At 45.2% G+C, this 23477-nt stretch overlaps 1 protein-coding gene across 4 annotated transcripts in view; it reads right to left on the bottom strand.

Moving 5' to 3' along the window:
* The window catches only part of D930020B18Rik (RIKEN cDNA D930020B18 gene), a 53234-nt gene continuing 29757 nt past the window's right edge, over positions 1-23477 (bottom strand). For 2 of the 4 annotated variants that reach the window (XM_006513551.3, XM_006513552.3), the window contains exons 6-13: positions 22482-22626; positions 16979-17085; positions 15902-15991; positions 10316-10439; positions 8717-8797; positions 8440-8514; positions 4387-4565; positions 1-1976 (exon numbers count right to left, since the gene is read on the bottom strand). In XM_006513551.3, coding sequence (XP_006513614.1) covers positions 1850-1976; positions 4387-4565; positions 8440-8514; positions 8717-8797; positions 10316-10439; positions 15902-15991; positions 16979-17085; positions 22482-22626 — 928 coding nt within the window. In that variant the 3' untranslated portion in view covers positions 1-1849. Of the gene's footprint in view, positions 1977-4386; positions 4566-8439; positions 8515-8716; positions 8798-10315; positions 10440-15901; positions 15992-16978; positions 17086-22481; positions 22627-23477 lie in introns of those variants that run through there. The other 2 variants (NM_177335.4, XM_006513555.3) reach the window with 2 other exon arrangements.

Raw genomic sequence — 23477 nt, 5'->3', positions numbered from 1 at the left:
TAAGACTAGTAATTTATAAATAATCTGCAAACAAAACATTTTTTATCAATGTATCAAAACATTATTTTGAGAGTCACAGTATACCAGGTTTTTCAAGTTGAAAACTCAGTACTACCTTTATGGTATTTTTTTTCTTTTGAAAGATCTTACAATGATTCTATTAAACACTGCACTGACAACGAAACCAGCACATAAGAACTTGCCTGGGATGCTGGCAAATCAAGTCATTACTGGCGCAGTAAGAATGGCGTGTGGGAGCACAGCAGGGCGAGGAGGCGGCTGAGGCTGCCCAGGGCAGGTGCACACATCTGGAACATGGGTAAGAAGGTTCCCTCCTTAGCCACCTACAGCCTCTCAGAGTAGCAATTTGAGAAGCTAAAAGTGTCTGCATGCCTTTTTTAACACAAAGTCTCATATCTAGAAGCCAGTTTTTATTTTATTATTTTTTGTGGTGCTGGACACTGAACCCGGGGCCTCCCTACATGCTAGGCAAGTGCCCTACCATTTGAGCTACAGTCTCAGCTGGAACGGTTCTATTTTTACATAAAATATTTAGAAAGCTATAGAAGTAGTAAATTTAAGAAATATATTGAGCAATCAGTCAAAATCATATAAATATTATATTAAAAAATGATCACTGTAAAATAATTTAAATATTGCTGGACAAATTTATGACACGAAACTAAGTCTCAACAAAGTCCCCAGCCGTGGTTCCATTGAGCACCACAGGCAAAGCCGCCCAGAGTGCACTTTCTTTGGAAGCAGACTTTCCTCTCCTACTTCCTCAGGCTGTAGGAAGTTATACAGAAAGCCCACTTCTGGTGTTTTTTAAAGTCAAACGCAACAGCTCCAGAAAGTGTTTGGGGTCTAAGTTAACTTACAGCCACTCAGTGTGACCTTTTGTAAATGAGTGCGAGAGGCTCCACAGGCTGGTTCAGACTGGCCCACTCTGGCGTGAAACAGAGCAGCATACTGCGGAGCTTCCCCACAGGAAGTCCTGCCTGTTTTCCTTCAGTATTCCGTGCAGCTGCAGTGGTGTCCTCCTGCCCACTGCTGCAGGCACACTTTTGACATTAAAATATTTCCGGGTAGGGGAGAAAGTGCCGCACGCCATCACCCACACGCCATCGCCGGGCACTTCTCTAAGGCTGTGTACTTTGTACTTCTACGACAATCTTGCTGCGGGTGTTCCAGTGGCTCCCTCCAATCGCCAAGGAGACCCACGAGATCTGTTCTGCACACGCAGGCTCTGAGATTCTGCGCTTGCTCAGTACTGTTTTCATGGCTTTGAGAAAGCTTTCATTCTGGAGAGGTACGGCACTTTCCATAAGTGAAGAAAGATGTAGCCAGTGTTTGTGTTGCTTGGGGCTGGGTTGTTTTGCTTTGGTTTTGTTACTGTTTGTTTGGGGTTTTTTGGTTTTGTTTGTTTTTTTTTTTTTTTTCCTGTGGTAGAGCTTGAACACACATCTTCACAGATGCTAGGTAGAGACTCTGCCTCTGAGTTGCAGGCTCTCAGCCCAGACATAGCTACTTAAAAAAAAATTAAGACTCTACCCCCACCCCAGAACTGGGCGTGGGGACACACATTTTACTCCTAGTGCTTGGGAGGCGGAGGCAGCGGCAGGCAGATCTCTGTGAGTTCAAGGTCTACAGAAGGAGTTCCAGGACAGCCAGGACTACACAGAGAAACCCTATCTCAAGAAAGCAGAAACCAAAAAGTAAGAGCTCTTAAAGCGGTGTTAATGAGCACTTCACTAGACTCTTTAGAAGGAAGGAGCTAAATAGTCCATAAATCAAAAGGCTGTTTTCCATAGTGACTTCAGTGGATACTTTATACTTCTAACCTCCTCTAACATTTTGCACACTGTTTCTGCTCAATCAACTGCAGAACTTCATGACAGAGCTGAGTGGTGGGCTCTGTAATGGGGTAGCAGCCTGGGAGCCTCTGCTCCAAGGCCGGCATGTGAATAAAGTACCTGCAAGTCACAGAGAGAAACAAAACACCGTTAAAACGAGAACTTTCACACTGGCTCATCCAGTATGTTCACATTCGCGGCACAACGATGGAAGGGTGGGGGAGGGGAGGGGTGGGGGTGGGGGAGGGGCGGGGTGGGAGTGGGGGTGGAGGACCCTTAGCCACGGGGACTCAGCATGTCCAGACTTCCAACCTCCCGAGCTCAGGACTTAGAAAATCCTTACCACATATGCACTCCAGCCTTTCTCTTTGAGACAGGAATTATTAATAATGGATCTGCCACCTAGGCGGTGACCAAGACAGGATGGGGCTGTCTTCACCAAAATCTATGCTAAGGACTCTGATGGTGGGCCCTCAAACTGCACAGCAAGGAGAAGGGAACCAAGATGAGATAACCCGTCCGATCAGGCAAGAGGAAAGAGTAGGGTTTATCTCCCATAAAGATATAGGCAACCTTCATCCGCGTCCTTGAGTAGCATCAAAGAACGAAGACCAGAATCACTGAGGGTAGCTTTTTAAAACTGCCATTCCTAGATCATGCCCCAGGCAAACCAAAACAGAAGGACCACAACCTGGGTCAGTGTTTTTGATAACAGATGATTCTAATGCAAGGTCAGTTAAAACCATTGGTTTAAAAAAAAAAAAAAAAACCACAAACCTGAAGGTCCACAAGAATCATAAACCAGGGGGCTGGAGGAGAAAGCAGGGGGGATGGTAGCCAAAGGGCACACAATCGCCCTAACAGGGTCCTGCTGGGAGCTCCAGGTCCTACTGCTAACCATTTGTGCCAGCCGTCCTGATTGTTTATAAAGTTTATAACTAGGTCTTTTATAATTAGGATAAGCATGATGGTACATGCCTGTAATTGCTGTGAGTTCAAAGCCAACTTAAGCTAAATGGTGAGTTCCAGACCAGCCTGGGCTACACTGTAAAACTTTCCCTCAAACTGGAAAAACAGGTGTGGGTGTGTGTGTGTGTGTGTGTGTGTGTGTGTGTGTGTGTGTGTGTGATGTTATACATACCACAACATACTAAACCTTGGGAATATGATAAATGAAAGACATGGGAAAGGGCGTCCATTGGACAATTGTCTAGAAGACTGGGTAGGTAAGAGGTTAGAGCCAAGAGCTGAGAAGGAAGAATGGGATATGTCTGCTTAGCAGGCACTGGGTTTATTTTAGATAATGACAGTGTTCCAGGGTTCAATAATTACAGTTGCAAAAACATTGTGAAATGTATTCAGAGCTACCAAATTATATGCTCTAGAGGGGTAAATTTCACGCAATGTCAGTTTTTCCTAATGAAATTTTCAAAGGAAGTTAGGAGGCAGGAGTGGAGGGGTGCTGGGACTGATTTGTGGGATCAACTTGGAGCCAAATAAGTTCCTTTTATGGTATCCAGAGTGGACCCTCTGATGTAATGCCACACGCAGGAAAAACGGAGTCCACACAGAGGGCTGGATTTCTTCCTTTTGAAGCCAATATAAAGCTGTAATGTACGCCTCCACATCTTCTGATGTCTCTCTCTCCGAACCAATAGCAGAGCCAAGCTGCCAGAACCCTTCTCATTTAAGGCAAAAACTACCTTAGCTTTTCTTTAGTGTGAGTTAGTTCAGGTTGTACTGCTGAGTGCTTTGCTGGCCTTTATAAAGAGGTGCAACCCCTGAGGTGCACAGCGGAGCAGGCTGGCTGCCTGAGGAAACCAACCCTGGCTACTGCCGCCTCTTACTGTTTTGCTCGTGACAAGGGGGTAAATGAAGCCAATGGACAGCCAGCTAACTCCCCAGTGTGTCTAGGTTCCCAATCTGTCCCCCTTACTGACTGATCCCTGCAAAACGCCCCTGCAACGACTGGCTTGAACTCAGTTCATGATTTATCAACCCTTCAATAGGATTTGTTACTCTAAAATAAATCATTACACGTCTGTGCAACGTGGGCTGCACACAAGAAAGGCAATCGATTCGAGACAAGTGGATTCTAGGTCAGGGGCACTCAGATGGTAGTGGTTCTTAGAGCTGTCCCAGATTTCACCTTACCTGTGATCAAACAAAGAAGTACCAAAAAAAAAGTGTGGAATTTTCCATCACCATTTAACCCAAGCATCGTCCTGTCCTAAGTGATGTGTTTATAGGAAGAAAGAGAGCAGGGGATATGTTCTATGGAGGTGTAGTCAGGTATGGGGGGAGGAGGTGCCTGCCTCACCTGACACAGGGACAGTATAGTATAGAATAGGTAGAGAAAGAGCATGAGAGCAAGAGAGAGAGGAGGGGGCAAACTGCCTCTTTTATAGTGAGTCAGGCACACCTGGCTGTTGCCAGGTAACCGTGGGGCGCGGAGCTTAGACAGAATGCTAATAGTAAGGGCCTGGGAAAATGAGCCATGGGTACTTCAATTTGACGTGCTCTGCCTTACCTGAACTCCTCACGGTGGTCATTCCTAATATACTCGGCCAGAGCCTTGCTATGCTGCAGGCAGCTCCTGAGGATGTAAAACTGCTGGTACAACAGAACTGCTTGGCAGGGAGTCAGCAGCTGGAATGAAGCTGAGAGCCCTCTCACCACTCCCTCCACGATCCTGGCCACAAACGCCATCTAGAGGAGGAGAATGTCATTACATGCATGCGGATGGGGCGTCACCCACACTCTGATTTAGCCGCTAGCCTCATCCACAAACCCAAACCGATGGCTCTGCCACTCCTTACTCCAATGCCTGTGAGCTATTTCTCTCTGAAATGCTACTCAATGCCGGATCACAAACCAACCTGCGATTATAATTTTAATTTCTTTAGCGCCTTGATTTATTTTAATTGTTATTGGTCTTTTTTTAAGATTATACTTTTAGGGCTGGAGAGATGGCTCAGCGGTGAAGAGCACTGACTGCTCTTCCAGAGGGCTTGAGTTCAATTCCCAGAAACCACATGGTGGCTCACAACCATCTGTAATGAGACCGGATGCCCTCTTCTGGTGTGTCTGAAGACAGCAACCATGTACTCATAAAATAACTAATTCTTTTTTAAAATTACATTTTTAATCATTTGAGGGTGGCATGTTATGCACACATGCCTCGGTGTATGTGTGGAAGTCGGTGGACAGCTTGCTTAAGTCATCATATGAGCATTTGGGGGTGGCATGTTATGCACGCATGCCTCGGTGTATGTGTAGAAGTCGGTGGACAACTTGCTTGAGTCATCATATGAGCGCCCGGGGTTGAACTCAGGTTGTGAGGCTTGGCAGGAAGTGCTCATTACCTGCTGAGCCATCCCCTAGCCTCTCAGTGCCTCCATGGTTTCACTAGCTACAGTAATCAGGGCTGGCTGAGAAGTAGGTGCATTCAATGATTGCACCCCCCCCCCAAGAGTGATTTTGTTTGTTTGTTTTGCAAATCTCTCTCACACGGTCTCCTTTTGCCCCTACTGTTTACAGCTGGGTCTATGTGTTGACCTTCCTTTGCCTCAAGACACCCTTCATCCTGACAGACTTCACGGTCACAGTCTGGCCTCATACTTAACTCAGTTCCTTTAAGGCAGTGGTTCTCAACCTTCCTAACACTGTGACCCTTTTAATAGGGCTCCTCATGTTGTGGTGACCCCCCCAACCGTAAAACTGTTTTCATCACTGTAATTTTGCTACTGTTATGAATCGTAATGTAACTATCTAGTTTTTCTATGGTCTTGGGTGACCCCTGTGAGAGTCAGTTGACCCGACTACTAATTTAAGACATCAGCTTTAAAGACTGAGTGAGGAACTCCCCTACTGTCTGGGATCCTTAGGACCTTAGGCTTTCACCCAGATGACAAAGACTAAGGCCACATAAAACACATAGGAGACTTCCAGCTTGTACAAATATGGATAAATAAAAATTAGGGCACTCCTCGAGTGAACCTGAGCCTGGCTGGGCTCTGTACACTGCTGAAGAAGACAACCTCATGGACTTAATCTCTGTTAGGCAGTAGGCTACTCCACTGATAAGTGCCCCTGGCCAGCTTTCTATGAATGTGTTGAGGGGATCTGACAAGAGATTCTTCAGGACAGACTCCATCATTCTGGAAAAGACGTTCTCAGCTGGGAACCACTGATAGTCAACGGGGCACATGCTCATATGGGACGAGAATATATTACCTCGTGTCAAGTACCCCACTCACTTGCTTATCTACGTGTATCTTATCTACTACGCGTGTGTCTGTGTGTGTGAATATGCATGTGCACATATGTGCACATGGGTGTGCAAGCCACGACCCACATGTGGAATTCAAAAGACTTATGGAAATTGTTCTCCTCTTCCACCATATCAGGTCCAGGGAACAAACTTGGGATTGTAGGCTTGTCAACAATCACTTTACCCACCGAGCCTTTTCGCCAGCCCTACACACTACCTTTTTGAAGAGATTTCTAGTAGAACGCATGTTGATTAATTGAATGCATGGATGAATAGAGGGAAACCAGGCTTGGGGAAGGGGCAAGAGACTGAGGGTGAAGGCTTCACAAAACCTAGTCCATTACATACTGCAAACACCGAGCAGACCTCTCCTGTTCTCTGCAGTTGCAGTCTGTACAGAGAGCGCCATCGTCTGGATCATGAGAAACTAGACATGTAACAAACTTCCAGAGACCGATGCTCTCTATAGAACAGAAAAGCCCCGTCCATTTGTTCACACTATACAGCCCTAACGGTAGGGGGCCCTGTTCATTGTCTCTCAGGAGCACCAGTAGGTGGGACAGTCACCATGGAAAACACTGTAAGTAGCATTTCAGGAAGATATGTGAGCCTACAGAAGCATATGACTCAGGCCAAAGTAATCGAGTGGAGAGATGCCCACTCCTACCCCATGCCTTGTAGAAAGCATGCCAAGACACTAACAGCTACCATAGGACAGAACCACACGACAACAGAAGCCAATGCAAACAGCGACAGTGACAAGCTCAAGGGTTGGCAGAAGACGACACTGTACAGGGCTCTATGTGATTGTGTTGGCAGGATGTGACCCAGTTAGAAAGAAGGTCAGAGAATCACCTTCTGCCTTCCTCTCCGGGAACCAGCACCAGAGCCTCACAGAAGAGTGGAGGTTAGCTAGGCTGGAAAGGATGGAGAAGTAGTTCAGACCCAGCTGGCTACAGCTGGTTTTCCTGTGTCAGTAACTTAATCCCCAAGGGAAGGGGTCAGCAGGTGAGGATTTATAAGAGACTATTAAAGCATGGGCTCTTGCCCTCGAGAATACACGATAATAGAATAGTTATAAGATAATAGCACAGTTATGCTCATGGATATCTTGTGGAGAGACTCTGTTATTTCAAAACCAAGTTTGTTATACGAGTGAATTCAGCTAAGACAAACAAACCCAACCAGAGAGACTGGAGAGATGGCTCAGTGGTTAAGAGCACTGACTGCTCTTCCAGAGGTCCTGAGTTCAATTCCCAGCAACCACAAGGTGGCTCACGACCATCTGTAATGAAATCTGGTGACTTCTTTTGGTGTGTCTGAAGACAGCTACAGTGTACTCATATAAATAAAATAAATAAATCCTTAAAAAATAAAAATAAAAAAGAAAAGGAAAACCAACCAGACTGAGGCAGGAGGATCGTGACACCTCAAAAATGTTAAGATGACTTTGAATCACAGCCCACATATGCTCTCTTGTCCTTTGGCCTTTACTCATGGAAGGACACAGCAAGATTCTTACAAGATACAATTCTTCCATCTTGGACCAACCAGCTTCTGTCCTTTGCAAATTACCCTTAGTCGGTGGCACTCAGATGAAGACCAACACAGAGGAAGACAGTGGAATGGGGAGGTGGGGGTAGAAGGCTGTCATTGAGTTGAGAGATGTACACAGGGGAAGGAGGGACCAGATGAGGCAGCAAAGCTAAAGATACCCAGCCCTGCAGGCCTATGGAGGTCGGAGGTCGGAGGTCAGAGGTCAGCCTCTATGCAAAGAGAAAAGCTACTTAGAGATCATCAGGTTCACAGCAAGGAATTGCAGTCACATTTTTTTATTAAATAGCTCCCTCTGGCATGATCTAGTAGAATGACAGGCATGGACCATTGGAAAGGCATGGAATCTCCACCCAACATCATCAGAGTTGGGACCATGGTGGTGGCCCCACAGTGGTGGCTACAGGGGCAGAGCACACAGCCAATTCCAAATGTCCTATTCATGTTTCTGCTTATGGAAAATGCCGATACTTTTACTAAAATGACAAGCCAATAACTTAACATTGTTTTTGCTACATTTACCTTCAAAGCTTTTGTTTTGCTTTTTATAAAATAAAGCTTAATCTTAAGCCATTAATTTTAATACCTTTAACTCGGGTCTTGAATACAAAAACATTTTCTTTTGATTAAATAACAAAAATAATCATGTTTATTTTTGCTTCTGCTTTGTAGACTCCATCACAACACAATGCCTATGTTTTATTAATTAAGCACAAAATCTCCGTTAAGCCGGGCCCTTTTCCTCTCAGTACTCACGATGGGAGGACAGCTTTGCAGAAAGGACATCATCCAGCTAATAGCGAACTTCGTGGATCCCAATCCAAGATTTCCCTAGAAACTCAAGGAGACGAGTTATAGTCATGACGTCTAAAGTTGTATCTAAAAGAATTCTCAAATCTTTAAAATCAGTATCTGTAAAATAACCGGTAATATCACTGAAACTTCACAACCCGTCTCAGAGAAGGTCCCCAATAAAAGCGTGGTACACCGTTAACCACAGCATCACCAAGTCAGAATTATAATAAAAACACACCTGTACCTGCTGAAAGATGAGCAGAATCTCGTAGAGCAGAGCTGTGGCAGTGTCCGTGTACTCCAGGGTGAGCTTCTGTAACTAGACATTGCAATGAGTCAATACACTAGCAAAGGCCGAGCCAGAAAAGCCATGCCCCTTTAGACGCGTATCAAAGGATTCCTGATTAGAATTTTAATTTGTGATGTCCACTTTCCTGATCCACTTGGCTCAGTCATTCTCAGGAAGGCTGCTTGCGTGCTGGGCTCCTTGCCTCAGGCTCGTAATTCTAGACACCAGAGAGCCTGAAGGCAGGGAGATCCCCAGTTCAAGGCCTATTTGGGCAACTCCGAAATAAAAAGTAAAAAGAGAACCTCTGGGGATGTATGTAGTTGAGTGGTAGAGTGCTTTCCTTGGGTGTGTTTGGTCCCCAGCACCACCGAAAGCAAAGCTGCTCTCGTCAAGGGGCGACATATTCAGCGACGACTCACAATGTGGATTCGGGGTAGGCACCATGGCCCAGACAAAAACATGACAGGCCTCTACACCGGGGCCCACAGCAGCAGTCAGATCAACAACCTTACTTCAAGAAGGCAGAAGCACGGCCAGGCAGCGGCGGTGCACACCTTTAATCTCAGAAGGCAGAGGCAGGCGGATCTCTGAGTTCTAGACAGCCCCCTACAAAAGGGGTTCTAGGACTGCCAGGGCCACACAGAGAAACCCTGTCTCAAAAACAAAACAAAAGGGGGTAAATAAACTTCTTGGAATTGAGGCAGGAGGTCCTCTGGGGACTTTAGGCTTGTGCCTAGCTTCTTCTGTGGTCTGGGTAAACATGGGCTCAGGGCCTCTGACTGCTCATGAGGTCTCCAGGCAGTTGGCAGTGCCCACAAGCCAGTCTGGGCATGAGAACTGCCTATGCCAGGTCTAGCCTCTGCTCCTCTGGGCATGAGAATTGCCTATGCCAGGCCTAGCCTCTGCTCCTCTGAGCATGAGAACTGCCTATGCCAGGTCTAGCCTCTGCTCCTCTGAGCATGAGAACTGCCTATGCCAGGTCTAGCCTCTGCTCCTCTGAGCATGAGAACTACCTATGCCAGGTCTAGCCTCTGCTCCTGTCATACAGCGTGCAGGATGAACTCTGCTTTAATCGCTCCCTTACTCAGACAACACTGATGAACCAAACACTGTACTGTCTCCTGATGGCCACACTGACTGTCCAGCGCAGAAGATCCGCATGTCCTGCAGGCATGAAGCCTACACTCACCCTTTTGTCCGCTAGATGCTTTCATGGGGGAATACTACTGATGATCCAGATTAACACACCCAAAAGCAAGCCCAGCGCTTCCTGCCTTTGAACCCAGTCTTCTTGCTGTGGCTCACATCGGACTCTTAGGCCAGATTCTAAAAGTTGTCTTCTAGTCTCCACACATCATCTTAAGATCAAGTATCAGCTCAGATTCCTCAAATATGCTGAAATAGCTAAAATGTTAGGTTCATAACAAAATATGTCCTCTTTCACGTATGCGTACTTCTGGATCCTACGGCAAGGTGCTCCACATTAAAAGACAGAAACAAGAGCCCACATGTGTTCCACTCAGCCAACCCCCCAGGTTCCCATCTCACCTGACTGTCGAAAAACACTTCGGCTGAGGTTGGATCAGCCACCGGCTGGGCATCAGACTTGGAGCAGGACTTTGGAACCTTCGGCTTGCTAATTAGAATTACTAAGAGATTAAACAGTGTTCCCCTAAAAATTAAACAAGAAGCCATTAATGGGGAACGCTTCTAAACGGGAACAGGCGGAGTCAAACTTATGACACTTCTTTTTTTTTTTTCCATTTTTTATTAGGTATTTAGCTCACTTACATTTCCAATGCTATACCAAAAGTCCCCCATACCCACCCACCCCCACTCCCCTACCCACCCACTCCCCCTTTTTGGCCCTGGCGTTCCCCTGTACTGGGGCATATAAAGTTTGCGTGTCCAATGGGCCTCTCTTTCCAGTGATGGCCGACTAGACCATCTTTTGATACATATGCAGCTAGAGTCAAGAGCTCCGGGGTACTGGTTAGTTCATAATGTTGTTCCACCTATAGGGTTGCAGATCCCTTTAGCTCCTTGGGTACTTTCTCTAGCTCCTCCATTGGGAGCCCTGTGATCCATCCATTAGCTGACTGTGAGCATCCACTTCTGTGTTTGCTAGGCCCCGGCATAGTCTCACAAGAGACAGCTACATCTGGGTCCTTTCGATAAAATCTTGCTAGTGTATGCAATGGTGTCAGCGTTTGGATGCTGATTATGGGATGGATCCCTGGATATGGCAGTCTCTACATGGTCCATCCTTTCATCTCAGCTCCAAACTTTGTCTCTGTAACTCCTTCCATAGGTGTTTTGTTCCCACTTCTATGGAGGGGCATAGTGTCCACACTTCAGTCTTCATTTTTCTTGAGTTTCATGTGTTTAGGAAATTGTATCTTATATCTTGGGTATCCTAGGTTTGGGGCTAATATCCACTTATCAGTGAGTACATATTGTGCTTATGACACTTCTTAAATGACCCTTAGACAAGCAGGTGATGACCTTGAAATGATAATTTATTGTGGTTTTTTTGGGTTTTTTTTTTGTTTTGTTTTTTTCAAAATCTAAACAGAATGAATTTTTTTTTTTTTTTTTGAGCTGAGGGAAGGCGTAGCCCAGAAAGTTCAGGGGCGGCGGGGGGGGGGGGGGGGGTCCTAAGGAAGGCTGTGGTGGTTTTGAGTAAAGCTATATTTCCAATGTATGTTTATGGAATATTAATTCTAAGTGACAGTGTAGTCAAAATAGATTCTATAGTCGGAGGAAGTAAGTGGTTAGGCTAAGCTCATTCGAAGTATAAATACGGGAACAGATCAGAAAGAGGAAGAACGGAGGATGGAGAGGTGAGACAGTGAACATGTGGGAGCACTGAGGAGGGAGGAGAGAGAGTAAACAGTGTCACAGAAGCAGAGGAATGGAGACAACCAACAACCAATAAAGGGGGAAACTGGAAAAAAAAAGATTAAAACGGAGATGCTGTGCCATGTTCTCGAGCCCCAAAAGACCACCTGGAAATGACTCCGACGTAATCACACTAGGGTCTCTTTATTACAAGCTCAAGCTTGGGCTTGCTCCCCGCCGACCCTGATGCAGCAGGAAGGTTTGGTGAAGCAGCTCCAAACCCCAGCAAGACAAGGTTTTATAGGGAATGGGAACAGGCAAGGGGATCGCCATCCTGGCGAGCATCTAATTGTACTGTAAGCCAACAGGTGGCTGGGTGCTCTGAAGCAAAACCATGAGCAGTCACAAACGGTCTGAAAGTACATCAGAAACAATCAGGCTAATCTTTGATTGACTGCTGCTAGGAAGTAGCTAGGGAGTAACTCTGGGGTATAGGACAAGGACAAGACGTGGGGTCCTTCCTGGTGCTTGGGTGCAGCTTGGTTTCAGCTATAGGCCAAGTTTCTCCTAAGATGGAGGCTGGTCCCAAGATGGAGTAGGTTCGGCCTCTCAGACAGAGACAGGGTAAGCTGCAAGCTGACTGGAGGGCTATATTTTACAGTTTTAAAATACTGATTACTGAGGCCAAGGGTGGGGGGGTGGCTCAGTAGTTAAGAGCACATGATGCTTACTGCTCTTGCAGAGTCTCAGGTTTGACCCAGCACCCATATGATGGCTCACAACCATCTGTGACTCCAGTTCCAGGGGCTCCAATGCTCTCTTCTGGTCTCCCAGGACACCTAAACTCATGTGTGCTCACACCCCCAACACACACACATAATTATTTGAAAGTGCCAACTATAGGCTATCTCCACCACAGGACTTTGCTGAAGCATTGCTATGACAACGTGTCATCGGCATCTCTGGGACAAAGAAACAGTACTACATAGAACTTCTTTTTAAATTAAAAAAAAAAAAAAACATTAGAAATGTATATATTTTGATGTGCTTTGATAATTCAGCTATTCTCCTATGCTTACCATATTTTATGGCAGGCATATGCATATGTGTATCTGTTAGACCACCCTGGGTGTTGTTCCTCCAAAACCATCCCACCTTAGTTTTTGAGACAGTCTCTCTCGCTGAGATCTGAGTTCACCAGTAAGGCTATTTATTGTGGCTGGCCAGCAGTCCTCGGCCTATCTCCATCTCCCTACTGTTGGTATTACAAGCATATGCTACCATGCCTGGCTTTTTACATAGCTCCTGGGTATAAAAGTTGGGTCCTCGTTCCTAAATGGGAACTCTTTATTCAGTGAGCTAGGAGAACCTGGGAGAACTTTGAGCAAATGCGTAATGAGTAGACGAAGTCCCAAGTGTGTGTGTACAGTGAGGGGGGGAGGGGCACAGCTATGTCAAGGACCCACGCCTCAAATCCATGGGACACTGGCAAAGCCTCCCCCACCCACCCACCCCAAGTCAGCAATCAGACAGATGTCAAAGCTGTCCCTATCACCCAGTCCAAGTGGGAATTGTTGGTAGTGCTCACACACGCTAGCAACCACAGCTTCCTCCTCTAGGATGGTTACAGCTTGAGATTGCTCCATCTACAGAGACTCCTATAGAGTCTAGCTAACTCTTCCCCCTGTGCCATGCATAATAAACTTTATGAGGTCCTGGGTTGTTGTGCATAGGAGGTGCCCTCCATCAGAGTAAGTGCAGCCCCACCTGCCCCAGCTTCTCTGGCTGTGTGTCCATTCTGTCTTTATTCCCTTCACAAACATGGTCTCTCACTAAGTTTGAACTGGGTTGACCATCAGCAGGCTACAACAACTTTCCTGTCTCTGCCCCGCCCCACCCCACCCCTCAGTACTGGGGTTAGAAGCAAGCACAACTATGTCAGGTTTTATATACGTTCTGGGGATTTGAACTCACATTCTCACAGTTCTGCAGCAAGCTCTCTTATCAACTGAGCCATCTCCTCGGCCCCCAGAACACTTCTTTCTGAAGCTTTTCTAGGCATGAAGTGTGAATTGGCATTCCGTTCTCTGTTCTATTTAATTATAGTCCTTTATTTTCAGTAACAATTCCCTTTCAAGTCTAAGAGAAGGCACTCTAAAGTTCTTACTGTGATAATATAGGAATTCAACAGTAACAATACCAAACTATAAAAGAACATGGCACGCTGCGAGAATATAGCTAGGAGGCAACATTTCTACTTTGGGAAATAATAGGAGGAAATGCTAAATGGAAGCTGCTTCTTTATTTCCTCAAATGGGATTTAATCTGAAATCGACCGGTTCCACCAAATGACTTCATTGAAGACTCTCTGGGTCAACGATTTTAGTCAAATTGTAGCTTCATCCAGAAAACAGAGACTTCTAGGATTGATATCCCAGACTTAAAAATTGTCCTAACAATCGAATGGTTTTATTATTCGTATTGGTATTATTTGTAATGTATGAATTTAAAAATATATTCTCAGTATTTTTAGAATACAAAAGTTGGAGGTCAAATAGCATTCTAACATGGCTTCCAATGTTCCTATCCCACGGGTGCACAAATCCCATATGATCCCCCCTCTTCTATATGTGGGCAGGACCTGTGACTACAAGTGGCAGCCATTCATGATTGTGCTATACTATGTGGGAAATATGAAGGCCCATCATTAGTGACATTTTTGTCAGTCCAGACGAAATGATCCTGGAGTGGGGGGAGTGTTCAAATCAGATGAACTTTGTAAAAGGGGGCCTTCCAGAATTCACAGATAGAGCCAAGAAATAAGCCGCCGTGTGAATTATCACATCACATGATCTTAGGAGGGAACAGAAATCCCATCAACCCTGCAGCCGAAGTGGCCGAGACGAGGAGTAGAGGCACCAACTCTGCCCAGAGTATTGATCCACGGAGACCTGAGATAATAATAGTGTTTAACTCGCTAAGCTTATGTAATATGTTACATAGCAACAGATTAATACTGTTATCATGATAATCCTATGCATATCAAAAGTGCCTAAAATTAATATTAACACCAGACTCTATTGTAGCTACTGAACGCACAGACTGAACACACAAACTGAAGGCTAGGCTTTGTCTCATTAGGAGAAAGGTTTGATGAAGTTGACAGTCGTCAAACCAAGTTAGAACAACTAAAGGCTACACTTTACAGCCAAGGATGGGAGCGGTTTCCTTTTTAGGATAGAGAAGAGTAGACACCAATAGAAGGTGAGCAGAAGTGTTGCTTAAGAAGAACATTTTCTTTTTTTTAAGATTTATTTATCATTATATGTAAGTACATTGTAACTGACTTCAGACACACCACAAGAGGGCGTCAGATCTCGTTATGGGTAGTTGTGAGCCACCATGTGGTTGCTGGGATTTGAACTCAGGACCTTCAGAAGAGTAGACTCCCTCTTCTGGTGTGTCTAAAAACAGCAACAGTGTACTTATAGTAATAAATAAATATTTGGGCTGGAGCAAACAGGGACTGGGCAAGCAGGACTAACTGGAGCGAGCAGGGCTGACCAGAGCGAGCAGAGATCCTAAATTCAATTCCCAACAACCACATGAAGGTTCACAACCATCTGTACAATTACCGTGTACTCATATACATAAGATAAATAAATAAATCTCTAAGAGAGCGAGCGAGCACATGAATCTGTGAAGGAGATGGGGGTGGAGATAAGAGGAGTTGGGAGGGTCTAAGGATGGATTTGATCAACTGTATATGAATAAATAAATAAAATATTCTTAACAGCGCAGAATAACAAAAAGAAGGAAGAATTTCCCTGGGCAGCCTTGCAGGGGAAAGCCCACTTAGTCTAGATGGGTGTGTGAGAAAGGTTAACCATTCTACATTCCGCTGGATCCAAGTCGTCCTTATGACTATATCCAACTTAAACTCAAGTGAGTTCTGCTCATTTGACCTTGCATAACCCAGAGAATATCCTCAGAACATAAGTTTTCTGATGCTTTCAATAAGGTTAACTATTAGGGGAAACTATTCAGTCTACCTCATTTTGGGCCCCCGCTGTCTCAGGTTCAAGACCCCAACTAGAGCAGTGGACAGAAGACAATAAGAGCCAAGACAGAGACTACACAGTCCAATGTCTTCTTAAAAGACAAAACAACAGAAAAGCAGGCATACACACATGCACGTACACACACAAACACACACACGCACATGCTCACAAACATACACATTCGTGCACACGCGCACACACACACACATGCACATACAGAATAAGACCTTACTTCTTAGCTGCCAGTGTGTTCAATCGTGACGATTCAATTTCTGTTTCTCTGAACATCAGCCCTAGCGTCTGTATAATTTCAATGCACGCCCTAGGAAATAGGAGAGAAAAAAAATGAAAAATGGCATACACGTGCACATACGTGTGCACGGCTCCACAAGGTCAGAATCCCACAAAAACCGTAAGCCTTGAGAGAAGGGCTTTCCAGTGGTCATTTAGCAAAGAATCCATCAAATTCTGTGCACCAAATAGCAGACCCTGCCTGAGTGCCTGTCTGGGGTTGCTATATGGGAGCACTCACCATGGGCTTCCTGACAGACTGAGAGCAACATACCAGGATCAAGGGACAAGCTTAAGCATTTTGGAATTCGTCTTGTTTTTTCTAAAAATTTTTTGGATAATCACTAGTTTAAAATGATCTGCAACGATTTTCATTTTTAAGATTTATCTTTAAGTGTGTGTGTGTGTGTGTGTGTGTGTGTACACCTGGAAGTGGGTTTGTGCATGGGAATGCAGGTGTCCACAGAAGCCACCGTCATTAGATCCTCTTGGGGCTAGAGTTATAGGGGCCTGTGAGCCACCAGTTGTAGGAGCTGAGAACCAAACTTAGGTCCTCTATAAGAGCCGTTTCTGCTCTTAGACACTGATCATGGCATGGTGGCTTATCCTATGATTATAATAACACTTGGAAAGCAAAGGTTCGAGGCCAGCCAGATCTACATAGTGAGTTCTAGCCTATTCCAGATTTCAAAACAAGAACCTATTTCAAAAAATCAAATAACAACAAAACTAATTTTTAAAATTATATCGCATATATTTTTGTCTAGTATTATCCATTTCTCTTTAACACCTTAGAGCAGTGGCTCTCCTAATGATGTGACACTTTGATGCAGTTCCTTGTGCTGTGGTGACCTCCAGCCATAAAATTATTTCGTTGCTACTTCATAATTGTAATTTTTGCTACTGTTACGAATCACAATGTAACTATCTGATATGTGACCCCCAAGGAGGTGGCAACCCACAGGTTGAGAACCACTGCCTTAGAGGGACACTATCTGATTATATCGTTAGTACTTACATCAGCTCATCAGCCCTCTGGCTTTTGTTTTGAAGAGCATGCTTGTCCCTCGACTCTGGCAGATACTCGTGAAGTTTGTTCACTAGGAAGTAGAAAAGCTCACTGGTCTGCAAAAGCAAGCGGGAAAGGAAGTAATGAGGCTGTTAAATCTCCACCCACACATAGGGGAACAAAGAAAACATCTCTTCACCTTAAGAAGCTATTCATAACAGTATCTTTAAAACTAGCAGAATGGGGGATTGGGGGGGAGAAAAAAGCGTTTTTACTCCGTCATCCCGATGAGATGTCAAGGGAGGCCATTTAGGCCTGGCTCAGGCACTGATGAAGACTATCTGGAAGTACATGCAAGACACATTGTAAAATATTGACTGAAGCTAAACGGTAGGGGTGGTTCTGATGCTAAGGACCTGTTCCCCAGCTGGTTCTTGATCTAGTTGGGTCCCTGCAGGAAGCTGGCAGACGCAGGAGAGAGAGGAAAGGAATGTTCACCATGCTTCGGAGAAGGAAAAGACAACCAGCCATATGTTATCTCGGGCGGAGTGGCCACAGGCTGCTTCTACAGGTGGGAAGTTGGGGGTGTTGAGCTGAGACTGGAGGTAGCTGAGCAACTGAAGTTGGGTACAGATTTAGGGTTGGAAGTTCTGGGAAGGGCACACTAGCCCTTGGAAGGTAGATTGGAGGCGCCTAGCAGTTGAACCAATAAGGCAAATTGAAATTGAACAAGTGTGTGTGTGTGTGTGTGTGTGTGTGTGTGTGTGTGTGTGTGTATGTGTGTGTGTGTGTTTCATCCTGAGGATGCCCACTCCAGGAGTTTAGGCAGGATAGCAATATGCTACATGCAAGAAAAAACAGTGTAAACACAGATCTTTTTGAAGGTAGATTTGAAATAAAGATGGTCATTTCTATCTAAACAGACACTCCATTTGAGCAACTAACATTTCTGAGTTCCTGTTCAAGTTGATGAGCTAAGCGAGAAAATAAGCACTGCCCACAAAGTCAGGCCAGTGGATCCAAGTTTGCAATCACTCCTTTCTAGCCGCCTTCTATTGCTGCTTCCCTGGACCTCTGATAACTAGTGACAACTGGTGGTGCTTTTAGGTAAGAAGGCATATGTGGTATGGGATGCCCAGGGAGGTCAGAAAAGGGTATCAGATCCCCCTGAAGCTGAAGATAAGGCGGTTTTAAGCTGCCCAGTGTGAGTGCTGGGACATGAACTCCAGTCCTCTGCAAGAGTCATGTTTTCTTCAACACTCAGGATATGGAAGCTCCCTTGGAAAGCCAGGGTTTTAGGCTGGGACCATAAGAGGTAATTTTTTTAAAGATTTATTTATTTATTATTATATGTAAGTACACTGTAGCTGTCTTCAGACACTCCAGAAGAGAGAGTCAGATCTCATTACAGATGGATGTGAGCCACCATGTGGTTGCTGGGAATTGAACTCAGGACCTTTGGAAGAGCAGTCATTGCTCTTAACCGCTGAGCCATCTCTCCAGCCCAAGAGGTAATCTTTTAAACCGAAAAATTAATCCCCGTAAAAGGATTTGAGAATGTTGTCCTCCTTTGTCACAGCTGCTGACTCTGTGTAAACGAACATGAGAGCAGACTTGGTTTGTAGCAGAGACAGTGAAGGCAACCACCCACCTACCCCACCCCACCCCCTGATCTCCATGGATTAGTCAGGAACACAGAGGAACCATGAAAGCATGGAAATACTTTTTTTAAATTATATATATTCTTTATTTACATTTCAAACGTTGTCCCCTTTCCTAGTTTCCCTTCTGAAAATCCCCTCCCCCCTCCCCCCTCTGCCTGCTCCCCAGCCCACCCACTCCTGCTTCCTGGCCCTGGCATACCCCTATACTGGGGCATAGAACCTTCACAAGACCAAGGGCCTCTCTTCCCATTGATGACCAATTAGACCATCCTCTGCTACATATGCAGCTGGAGTCATGAGTCCCACATTGTTTTCTTTGATTGGTGGTTTAGTCCCAGGGAGATCTGAGGATACTGGTTAGTTCTTATTGTTGTTCTCCTATGGGGCCGCAAACCCCTTCAGCTCCCTTGGGTCCTTTCTCTCGCTCCTTCATTGGGGATCCTGTGCTTAGTCCAATAGATGGCTGTGAGCATCCACTTCTGTATTTGCCAGGCACTGGCAGAGCCTCTCAGGAGACAGCTTTATCAGGCTGCTGCCAGCTAGCTCTTGTTGGCATCCGCAATAGTGTCTGGGTTAGGTGGTTGTTTATGGGATGGATCCCCAGGTAAGGCAGTCTCTGGATGGTCATGCCTTCAGTCTTTCCTCTGAACTTTGTTTTGTTTTGGTTTGGTTTTGGTTTTTCGAGACAGGGTTTCTCTGTGTAGCCTGGCTGTCCTGGCACTCACTTTGTAGACCAGGCTGGCCTCGAACTCAGGCCTGCCTCTGCCTCCCGAGTGCTGGGATTAAAGGCGTGTGCCACCACGCCCGGCTCCTCTGAACTTTGTCTCTGTAACTCCTTCCATGGGTATTTTGTTCCCCCTTTTAAGAAGGATCGAAGTATGCATGGAAGAAATACTTAACATACACAGGTACTCGTGTGGCCTCAACCTTTCATGTGCCACAAACTGAATCCAAAGATCTCATTTAGTCCAGCTAATGGCATGATGCTGAAACACCTGGTGGTTTCAAGTGTGAACCCTGCACTTCAGACTAGCTTCACTTTTCACAAGAGAATAAGATTTCATTTTAACAAATACAGCTTCCAGGACACGGTATGTGCATGAATTATGCTGGGCTGAGCATGCTGTGGGAGGTAAGAGCCCTGAGCCAACAGTTAAGAGTAACTACACTGATTCTTTTTTTTTTTTTTTTTTTTTTTTTTTTTGGTTTTTCGAGACAGGGTTTCTCTGTAGCCCTGGCTGTCCTGGAACTCACTTTGTAGACCAGGCTGGCCTCAAACTCAGAAATCCGCCTGCCTCTGCCTCCCGAGCGCTGGGATTAAAGGCGTGCGCGATCATGCCTGGCTAGCCATGCTGATTCTTGAGGGTAGGAACTGGCTTATTCACACTTCCATGTCTAATACCTGTGTTCATGCCTCGAAACAGTTAGGATTGTAATAAATATTTGCCAAGTTGTCAAAATGCTACGGGTAACACTGGAGAACATTGCCCAGTACGGCAGTCACTGGCCGCAGGGGCTATTAAATTAAGATAAAATTCCACTACCTCATCCTTGGTTATATCCAAGTGCTTAATAGTCACGTGCAGATTGTGTCTACTGAACTGATTGCCACAGACTATAAATAGCAGAGTCCTACAGACAGAATAGGTCTAGAAACCAAGAGGGGCAAGATACATAGCTCTTCACTGAGGACAGCAGAGAAGACAGAGGTTGGTGGCATTTGAGCTAAGCCATGTAGGACAGGTAGGCCTTTACTAAGTAAAAACGAAAAGGAAAAGAAAAAGGAAGACACATACTACAAAAAGCAGAGACCAGAGGAGCACATGGGGCCAGACTCTCTGAATTTACCCACAATCCTCTTGGGCTAAAGTGTGTGTGGTGTGTCCCTAATAGGCTCTGCCACTCCCTAACCATTTTAGACTGTGTAGCACACTGCCGTATACTGTGGGCCTAAACTGACCAGCTATCCTCTCTAGCCACTCTTTCATTAATTACAATAGTTGATCATCTTCAATTGCTCGAAGCTGCCCCAGCTAACCTGCATCCTGGGACCTTCCTCGACACCCACACTAAGACAGCAGGCCACTCTCATCTGGAAAGCCAACATGGTTATTCAGCCACAAACACGGCACCTCATGACTGGGTACTTCGAGCCGCTCATTGGGAAGATGGAAGAGGCATGTGGGCCAGTGGCCCGCCATGAATGTGACCCTGTACACGCTCAGCATCTCTTACCTTGGCTGAAAAGGTGGACATTTACGTTTCCACATGAGAATCAGGCTATAAGGATTCCCCAGGGATCACATTTTTGAAAAACACCAGTCTTGTACTTAAAAGTTTTTTTTTATTTATATTTTTACTTAAAGGAAAACTTCTATAGAAAAAGTTTAAAATCTACTTTTCCTCCACCTCACAGGCCAAGAATGTTCATCCCCTCTAACATCAGTCCTTCAACATCAACTCAACCTGTGACACTTGCTTCATACCATGGCTCCCATTTCTATCTTCCCTCATGCACATATGTATTATTGATTAAAATAACACAATTTTAAAATTTTATATATTAAAACATGTAGGGAAATTTTCACCCAGCAAGATGGCTGCTCTAGCTAGTGATCACATCCAAAAAGACTGGTCTGTGTGATCCAGCTGGAATGACACACCTTTAATCCCTCTGGCTGAAATATAGGCATGCCCTGGTATACACCTTTAATCCCAAACAATGAAGGTGAAGTTAGTTTGTTGAAGGAAGCAGCCGTGTTTGAAAGTGATGTCTGATGGAGGGGCAGACAAAGTGATGAATCAGAGAAAGATTTGACAGAATGAATCAGATATAGGATACCCCTAACTCTCACAAGAACAGACAAGAAAGAGAGGCTACTTAAGAGAACAGCAGGACTGAGCACAGGGTCCCCCATGGAGAATCTAGAGAAGGGACCCAAGGAGCTGAAGGGGTTTGCAGCCCCATAGGAGGAACAACAATATGAACCAACCAGTACCCCTAGAGCTCGCAGGGACAAAACCACCAACCAAAGAATACACATAGAGGGACTCAAGGCTCCAGCCTCATATGTAGCAGAGGATGGCCTTGTGAGTCATCAATGAGAGGAGAAACCCTTGGTCCTGTGAAGGCTCTATACCCCAGTATAAGAGAATGCCAGGACAGGGAAGCAGGAGTGGGTGGGTTGGGGAGCAGGGGAGGGGAGATGTGAGGGAGGGTTTTCAGAGGGAAAATAAGGAAAGGGGATAAAATTTGAAATGTAAATATAGAAAATATCTAATTTAAAAAAAAGAGGACAGCACTGAGAGATGGGGGAGGGGTGCAATTTTGCAGAGACAGGTTACAGGTGAAGACAGAACAGCTAGAGAGTAATGAACCCAAAGATAAGAAGCCATTTTGGAGCCTGGCGTGCTAGTGCACGCCTTTAATCCTAGCACTCGGGAGGTAGAGGCAGGCAAATTTCTGAGTTTGAGGCCAGCCTGTTTTACAGAGTGAGTTCCAGGACAGCCAGACCTATACAGAGAAACCCTGCCTCGGGGGGTGGGGGGGGTGGGGTGGGGGGGTGGGGGGTGGGGAAGCCATTTTAATCAGTCAGTTTGGAGATTGGAGAAGAATTTGAGTCAAAACAGCTGACTTGAACCAGTCAGCCAGAGTTCAAAAGAGCTAAGAAGGGTGAGCTTATTCAGCAGCAAGTCTCCAACAGGACAGTTACATCTGGCAAATAAAAGTTACTTTTACAAAAATAAGACTACATTAAATATAATCACCTTGTATTTCTATTTCATTTTATGGTTAAATGTGGCAACCAGACAAAGCAAGTTTTAACGATTATGAATAAAATGCTTACTTTCCAGAAAAGCCTTTTCAGGATGAAGTTTCTCTGGGCTGCCACTCTAAGTTCGGTAATTAAACACAGTATCTTCCTCAAAGTATTGTCTTTAAGAAAAAGTTCAGACTTCAACTGACAAAAGTGCTTAATTTTCTCCTCAGATCTACAGAAACACACAGAAAAATCAGGTAAAGTGTAAGAAACTGCAGTTTACAAATACCACAATTATTGAAAAGTCTATGAAATTTTATGACTGGAGGGATCTTTTTTCCCCTTGGTTTTTTTTTTTTTTTTTTTTTTTTTTGAGACAGGGTTTCTCTGTGTAGCCCTGGCTATCCTGGAACTCACTCTGTAGACCAGGCTGGCCTGGAACTCAGAGATCCACCTGCCTCTGCCTCCTGAGTTTAATTCTGGTATCAAAGGTCTGTGCCCCCACCTTCCAGCTGTGACTGGTAGGATCTTAACTAAACTGTGTCTTCCTAGACTTAGCATTGACAAGCAGTGAGGCCCTGCACCCCACGAAATGACCTGTCAATCACTTTCTAACTCACTGTTCATCCCTGCCGTTGACAAGCTGCCACGATCCTACTATCCCTAGTAAACTTTCCCATGGGCTCATTTGGACCAGTAACATAGTCCAGAATCCCTATGTAATAATATTAGTTTAATGTTTTCTTTCCATTACCTCCTTTTCTGAAATAAGTGTATTTATACAGAAATTTCCATGTACTACTCGACAGGGAAAGCTGTATCACTTGGCATAAGTGGCCGGCAGCTGTAAATGCCATGTGGAGGCTACACATGTTCTGATAGACGGTCTATGTTTTAGACGGAGGTGGGGAGGTCGGCACAAAGGGCAGAGCCACAAGCTAACTCATGCTTCTGGTTGTTACAGGCAGACTTTCCAGAAACAAATGCTCTTCCACCATGGAAAGTAAAATAATGAACTCTCTGTGTGTCTGTGTGTGTGTGTGTACACATGAGTGACACCACACTTGGAGGCCAGATACAGCA

Source organism: Mus musculus, chromosome 10, assembly GCF_000001635.26.
Source record: "Mus musculus strain C57BL/6J chromosome 10, GRCm38.p6 C57BL/6J".
Lineage (NCBI taxonomy): Eukaryota > Metazoa > Chordata > Mammalia > Rodentia > Muridae > Mus > Mus musculus.
Note: the sequence above shows the minus strand (reverse complement) of the source record. Positions and strands in the feature narration are given on the sequence as shown.